Source organism: Amblyomma mixtum, chromosome 2, assembly GCF_055824585.1.
Source record: "Amblyomma mixtum isolate Tamu chromosome 2, ASM5582458v1, whole genome shotgun sequence".
Classification (NCBI taxonomy): domain Eukaryota; kingdom Metazoa; phylum Arthropoda; class Arachnida; order Ixodida; family Ixodidae; genus Amblyomma; species Amblyomma mixtum.
This window is the reverse complement of record NC_143013.1, coordinates 189,286,733-189,294,615: the sequence shown is the minus strand read 5'-3', so window position 1 is coordinate 189,294,615 and position 7,883 is coordinate 189,286,733. Positions and strand designations below refer to the sequence as shown.

General features: G+C 54.8%; 1 protein-coding gene across 1 annotated transcript; it reads left to right on the top strand.

Annotated features, from left to right (window-relative positions):
• The first annotated feature begins 39 nt into the window (after positions 1 to 39).
• LOC149361854 (sedoheptulokinase-like) lies at positions 40 to 1,110 on the top strand. Its single transcript, XM_089569602.1, has one exon. It carries the CDS (start codon positions 442 to 444, stop codon positions 1,078 to 1,080), a length of 639 nt encoding a protein of 212 aa, XP_089425728.1. The 5' UTR covers positions 40 to 441; the 3' UTR covers positions 1,081 to 1,110.
• The last annotated feature ends 6,773 nt before the right edge of the window (positions 1,111 to 7,883 follow it).

Sequence of the window (7,883 nt, the reverse complement as noted above, 5' to 3'; positions counted from 1 at the left end):
GGGCAAGCGGGTCCACTAAGACGCGTTTGTAACCTTCAGAGTACTCTGGCGAGGGCGCGACGCGTTCGCGGCCGGACCATTCGGCAGCCGGAGGGCTGCTTTGACGGCGGTGTTCTCCACTTCGCCGAAGCCCTCCTCTCGCACGCCGAGTCGGTCGAATAGCGGCAAGAGAGGGCGCGAAAACGAAAGCGGTGGGGCGGCGATAACGAGACGAACTGTCTGCGATCGCCGTTCGCTCCGACAGACGCCGGTAGTGTGTGCTGCAAGTTCGGCAACGCGTGCGTTGAGTCAGTGCGCGCGTGTGCGTGCAGTGTGACCGAGTGTGCTTCGCGTTCGGCGTGCGCGCAACGACGCTCCCGCGTGCTGTGCGCGCCTTCGTGGTAAGCCGCGAAGCTCTCGGCAGCCGTCGATACGAGTGTCAGCGCGGAGGCGATCATCACCATGACTTCGTCGGCGACCAAGGGTGGCTTGGTCCTGGGCGTCGACCTGGGCACGACCACGGTCAAGGCCTGCCTGGTCTCGGAAGGGGCCGACGGCCGGCGTGCCGCGGTGTCGTCGCTGTCACGCGAGACGAAGGCGACGCTCGCCAGCGACCTGGGCTCCCTGGGCAGCGAGCAAGACGCGCACAAGATCTGCACCGCCCTGCAGTTCTGCCTGTCGCAGCTGCCCAAGGAACAGCTGGGCCGCGTGGCGCGCGTCGCCGTCTCGGGGCAGATGCACGGCGTGGTGCTGTGGCGCCAGGGCAGCGGCTGGAAGCGCAACGCGTTCGGCCGCTTCGACGTGGACGTGGTGAGCCCGCTGTACACCTGGCAGGACGGCCGCTGCTCCGAGGGCTTCCTCGAGTCCCTCCCCAGGCCCCGGTCGCACCTGCGGCTCAGCTCGGGCCACGGCTGCGCCACGCTCTTCTGGCTGCTGCGGCACCGGCCGCGCGAGCTGGAGCGCTTCGACCGGGCGGGCGCCGTGCAGGACTTGGTGGTGGCCATGCTGTGCGGCCTGGACAGGCCCGTCACGTCCACCCAGACGGCCGCCTCATGGGGATACTTCGACACCGTGGCCGGACAGTGGAACGACGACCTGTGAGTTGTCCTTCTCGTCTTTGCCGCGCCGTCAGGCAAAATGATTAACCGAGTCCACGCTGGACTCGCCGAAGTTCCGTGGCCTGTTGCCGCCACAAACGCCGTGATTGATGTCTACCGCTATCAGGAGTCCCCGCAGTGACCTGTCGGCAGTCTTCATCGCGACTTCACGCGGCACGTGGAGAGGCGCACGTGTGAGCGCAGTAGGCAGGTGCGCTGCGGTGAAGTGTGACATCAGGGTGCTTGGTTCGGTCTCTCCGCGGCTTCTGTCAGTCTTTGTCAACTGCGCGCTGTGACACCTTTCAAGGCATCAGCAACACTGGCGCGTTCTATGCCGCGCACTGTGTCTACTCAAATGAAGCTGTCGTGAAGTTCCGTGGAGTTGCGTGGTGCCATAAACGTTATACAGGGTGTTTCTCCTAGGACTTTACAAAATTAAAAAAAAAAGGCTTTTTGACTTAGAAGAACGCATTGTCACTGGTGTACTACATCAGAATGCAGCTAGAACTTGCTAACTAGTAGGGTGGTTAACTAACTTTTTCAACTATTACTATTAGGCTCCTTAATCATGAGAGGAGTGTAGCCCACCGCAAATAATATCCATATCGACTTTTAGAATTTCTAAAACGCGGTTGCCCTCGGCGCTGTGGCCCAACAAATTTTGGATACATCGCGCCGAAATACATGCGGTTTCGAGAAGCTTGCAGGCAAATCAACCTTTCCAGGACACTTAGCTCGCCGAATAGGCAAATTTTAGGCCACAGCGCGGAGGGTAACCGCGTTTTCGAAATTCTAAAGAACTGATATGGATACACTCCTCTAGAGATTTAAGGAGCCTAACAGTAATAATGAAAAAATTAACTATTCAGTATTATTTGGTTTGGTTTATTGGGGTTTAACGTCCCAAAGCGACTCAGGCTATGAGGGACGCCGTAGTGAAGGACTCCGGAAATTTCGACCACCTGGGGTTCTTTCACGTGCACTGACATCGCACAGTACACGGGCCTCTAGAATTTCGTCTCCATCGAAATTCAGCCGCCGTGGTAGGGATCGAACCCGCGTCTTTCGGGTCAGCAGCCGAGCGCCATAACCACTGAGCCACCTCGGCGGGGCTCAGTATTATTTAACCAGCCGTCTAGTTGGCATGCCTCAGCTGTATATTATTAGAAGTGGGGCCACACTACCCCACCGCTGGAACCAGTGTTAAAGATGGGGCTTCTATCCCACCGCCGGAACCAGAGTTGAAGACGGAGGGGTCCTGGAGATGGCTAACTCGTTTAGCCCCGCAGGTACCGGCTCCGAATGACGATGTCGGACTGCGTTATCGAGGAAACTGTACAGAAGGGTTTATTCTACATATTTACAGATGAGAATCGAATCGAATGCAATCCAATGCAATGTCCCGATCACACAACAACATCCCGTTAAATACGGTTCGCGTTCCCCAGATCCCTGACTGGGGAACTTGGTTCGAATAACGTTGTCCAATCGGATGGGCCATTGATGACGCTGGCGGTACCACCCACGGCACGGGGCGGTGCTGAAGCTCTCTCGCTCTCTCACAGCTTGGGGGATGAGAAGGGGAAGACAGTCATCAAACACAGGTGCGTCACCTTGACCACTGCCGCAAGTTTTCTGTGCGTTGCCTCCGTGGGAAAGCAGAATCCCGCAGTCTCCTCGCAGGTGGTTGAACCTTCTCGAACTCCCCCGCCGGATGGCCGAAGCACGAGACCCCTTCGACACAGCGTCTTTCAATTAGCAGCCTCGCTCAGCGTGACCTTGCGTAGCATCATCCCGTTCGGTGACCCGAAGGCCGACTCGGCCAACGTATACCGCTGCTTTCGCCGTGCTTCCTGTGCATCTCTGCTTCCAGCGTTGCTGCTGCTGTCACAAGTTCTCGCCGCATCTTTGCCTAACGACGACACTCGTCTGACAGTAATTTCTCCCAGGCCCGTGGGAGACAGCGTCCTTCGATCGGTTAGGAGGTTCGGTGATTTGGAGTGGAACAACCCCGTCCGTCGTCGTCAATGCTTCTGCCGCCGGCGCCAGGCCTCGTCATATCCCTTGCTTTGCGATGAGTCACACCCGGCTCCTAGGACCACGTTGCCCACTCTTAACAGCTCGTCCGCGGCCCGAAAAATCTCGAATGGCCAGCGTTCACGACCGCTGGGCAGGAAGAGATGAGGCCGGAGTCGGGTGGAAGGGCTGGTTTCCAGAAATGGCATCCAAGCTCGAACATTCAACAAAGAATGGCATCAGTGGACTGTTCCACGAGACAGGGCACTGACCCACAAGCAAGCGCTCGGAATTTGCCAAAGACCCACCAGGCTTTCCACAATGACAACAAATGTTTACTAAAACATGATTGGATTTTGGCGCAATTTTGGTGCCGAGAAAGCGCAAAATATCCCGATTGAAATCGCCAAAGACGGACTGCTTGGACCAAGGTTAAAAACAATAACCCACACACAGTAGGTGGTCCTACCAAGTACTCCTGTCTACAACAATCGGCTGAATCCATCAGCATTTCCGTGCGGTTTTCCGTTCCTGAAACGCATCGAGAAATTGTTTTTGGAGAGCAGGACTCCGTCTAAGCAAGCGACCATTTTTGGGGGGACAAAACTGTCATAAGCACGTTTGAGACGATGGTCAGTCTCAAATATGAACTTTGCGCCGTTCAAGTAGCTCTGGTAACCCGACAACATCTGTGCCGCCTAAACCAAACACGCGCTCTTTGTCTAAAGCGCTTAACGCTTCTCTACATGTCAGCCTGCGGCTGATGTACTGAACATGGTGCTCTTCGTGGCCGTCGCCAACTTGACTTAAAATAGCACCCAGTCCTCTATCTATCACTGGCGTCACACTGGACTTAAACTCTTTACCATAGGCAGCGGTCCGAAGCAAAGGTCGGGACACGCGCGCATCCTTTCGGCTCCTTCAAGAGTTTTCTCTTAGGTCATCTCAGTGTACGTCAGTGAGGCTCCCTTTTCGCAAGGTGTCAGTCAATCAAGGGATCTACGCTCCGTCTACGCGACGTTAAGCGTAGTTCTACTCGAGCTGCACTCCTGTAAGTGCCCTTATCTCTTGGTAGCATGGGAAATCGACGCCTGTGATTTCTAACTCAGTGACACCATAGCCTTTGTCTAAGGTAAGGAAAAAAACTAACCTCCGATCAACTCGTTTTAACTCAAAAAGCAGCCTTTCCCTGCCTGATTTCATAAACACACACAAAAAAAAAGAGGAATAAAAAAAGAAACAGCTACTTCGAATCGCCACGCGGGGGGGAAAGCTGACTCCCCGCCGCCGAGTTGAAAGGATTAGTCTTTCAGACGTGCCCGCCGGGGTCGCGCTTTGACTGATTGTACTGCGGTCAACTCGTGACAAAAGGCTGCAGAAAAAAACGATCCCCGACTCTCACTGTCGTTTCCGCGCCCCCTCGAGGCTCTCCGAAAACCTTGGTCGTGCCTACAATGTCGATAACCGACTCTGGCTCTGGACGACGAGCAGTGACCAGCGCGAGAAGGTACCTCTTTCTCTCGCCCCAAGCAGGAAGCTCGGCTACCCATTCGCCATGCGCGCTTCCTAGAAGGCGGTGCCAAATGTGAAGGACGATTCCTTTTCAAGTGCGCCCGCCGAACACGCCTGCATGTGTCGTCTCGGTTGTTCGACGCCTGCGTTCGCATGCGCTGAGTGCCGCGCAACCTTGCGGTTTCTGATCTCTTGGGCCGCTTTGCCTTTTTCCTAACTGGCTTTTTGTCCGGACGGCGCGGTCTAGTCTTTCTTGCAGGCCGATGCCCCTTTATGCACTTCGCGCCAGTTTTGCTTGGAAAACGCGCTCTTCCCTTTTCATTACTGCAGTCAGCCTTCGAACGAGCTGCACGCGTCGCGAGATCATCAACTGCAGCTGCAAGTTTACGAGGCGCAACGCGGGAAGGCTTCGCCCTTCCTTCCACCGCATTTCTTTTTTTCGCACCTGTCCGCGCAACCGAATTTAGGGCTTTGAATTTGATTCGTTTTTTCTTGGTTCTTGCCCTTGTTCTTTTTCTGCGCCTAGACTGTGTCGCGTGCGTCTCCTGATGACAACTAGCTATCTCTAGTTTTTCCGTCGCACCTCGGAAATTTTCATGAAATTCCAAACTGGCCTCTGTGCCTTCGCAGCAGAGTGCCAGCTCCACGCAGCTGACAGACGGACATGAAACTGCCCCTGAGATCCCTGGTTCATTCCTTAGGGAGTTGTCCTCTACCGCGTGCCTGTCGCTTTGCGCTCTATTCTCTGCATTGCAGTGCTCAGCCACAACTGAGCCCGCCTGGCTGTCGCTCTGCGCGCCATTCTCTACATTGCAGTGCCCAGCTACAACTGAGCCCGCCTGGCTGTCGCTCTGCGCGCCATTCTCTGTACTGCAGTGCTCAGCTACAACTGAGCCCGCTGCTTGGCTGTCGCTCTGCGCGCCATTCTCTCTACTGCAGTGCTCAGCTACAACTGAGCCCGCTTGGCTGTCGCTCTGCGCGCCATTCTCTCTACTGCAGTGCTCAGCTACAACTGAGCCCGCCTGGCTGTCGCTCTGCGCGCCATTCTCTCTACTGCAGTGCTCAGCTACAACTGAGCCCGCCTGGCTCTTATGGCTATCCTTTTCCCCGGCAGCCTTGCACTCTTCTTGTGCCAGTATTACCAAGGTAGCCTCTCCGGAGCCTTTGTCACTGAAGCCACTGTGACATCCCAACTCGCCCTTACCGCGGTTGTTACTCTCAAAAGGGGTTTCCGCTGTTTCAACTTCGAAACCTTTCTCGCTAGGAAAATCTCCCTTTTCGCGGTTCTGCCGGTTTGACGCCTGTATCGACTCTACTGAAAGGGTCGCGCTCGCAACTGTCCCGACAAAGTTGTCCGTTGCCACTGCTACCTCACTTGGAGGAGAATCCTCGCACTCGTGTCGTTGAGACGCTATCTCGGAATGCTCTTTCTTGGCATTACGTCCAACTACACTGGACACGGTCTCGGATTCTGCGGCTTCCCTTGGACCACCGTACCAGTTGCACACGTTCTCTGCCACTTCCCTCGTGGTGTCGCGATTTACCAACTCGGCTACGGTCACAGACTTTGCGGGTCTTGCCTGCGGACCTATTTCATAAGCATCGCTTGCTCTTTCAGGAGTTCCGGCTCTCACACTACCGCCCTTTCTTCGTATTTCGTTTTGAACTTCTAATATCTTTAGTTTCGTTGTTTCAATTTCAACCTTCCACTGTTGCCGTTGCCGTTCCTTCTCTTTTTCCCACTCCCGATCAGCTTCCTCTTTACGCGCTTTTTCCTCTGTGCGCGCTTTTTCTTTACGGGCTTTTTCCTCCTGTTCGGCTTTCTCTTTAGCCTCCTGGTCGGCTTTCTCTTTAGCCTCCTGGTCGGCTTTCTCTTTAGCCTCCTGGTCGGCTTTTACTTTGCGGGCTTTTTCCCCTTGTACCAAATTCCACGTATCTACCAGCAACTGATCGTTATGCTTGACTTGTTTAAGAATGAATTCGCCCAATTCAATTTTGGTTAGTTTGCTAGGCACTTCAACCGACAGTTCCTCGCATATCAACAGCAAGTCCGACTTCTACAACCTCATTAGGTCCATGACAACGCTTTCTCCGCTTTGGCTCTGCTAACACAACAATGCCTTGAGAATAACCCCTCTCAAACGACAAAGCCCTGATTCCCAGTCAAGATTATTCTCTGAATCTTAAAGCCTGGCGAATTCCATAGCAAAACCAAAACGCTCACCCGTGGAGAAAGTACGATGTCGCACGGTCCATCCCAGCTGCTGCCAACCAGTGTTAAAGATGGGGCTTCTATCCCACCGCCGGAACCAGAGTTGAAGACGGAGGGGTCCTGGAGATGGCTAACTCGTTTAGCCCCGCAGGTACCGGCTCCGAATGACGATGTCGGACTGCGTTATCGAGGAAACTGTACAGAAGGGTTTATTCTACATATTTACAGATGAGAATCGAATCGAATGCAATCCAATGCAATGTCCCGATCACACAACAACATCCCGTTAAATACGGTTCGCGTTCCCCAGATCCCTGACTGGGGAACTTGGTTCGAATAACGTTGTCCAATCGGATGGGCCATTGATGACGCTGGCGGTACCACCCACGGCACGGGGCGGTGCTGAAGCTCTCTCGCTCTCTCACAGCTTGGGGGATGAGAAGGGGAAGACAGTCATCAAACACAGGTGCGTCACCTTGACCACTGCCGCAAGTTTTCTGTGCGTTGCCTCCGTGGGAAAGCAGAATCCCGCAGTCTCCTCGCAGGTGGTTGAACCTTCTCGAACTCCCCCGCCGGATGGCCGAAGCACGAGACCCCTTCGACACAGCGTCTTTCAATTAGCAGCCTCGCTCAGCGTGACCTTGCGTAGCATCATCCCGTTCGGTGACCCGAAGGCCGACTCGGCCAACGTATACCGCTGCTTTCGCCATGACAGACATGACAGCGCAGCCATGACAGACAGCATCGGACAGCGGATGCCAAAGAGGAGCTTTGCGAATGCATGCCGGGAGAGTCCGGTGAGGGGAGTCTCGAAAATCCCGACGAAAACTCCCGTTACTCCTCAATTATGACAGCACCTTACACCGGCTTTCGCCATCAGCACCATGTGCAGCAGGCGATAAAAACCTCAGTACACCGCTCTATCGCAGAGTAGAAGTGCCCACTCCCAGGAAATATGACCTTGTCTTAGGCATAGACGTGCCCAGAGGGGGGGTAGCGAGAGCAGTGGCTTCCGCCAATAGGCATTAGGGAGCGGGCCACAAAATTTTTTTTCACTGTTGTTCCCT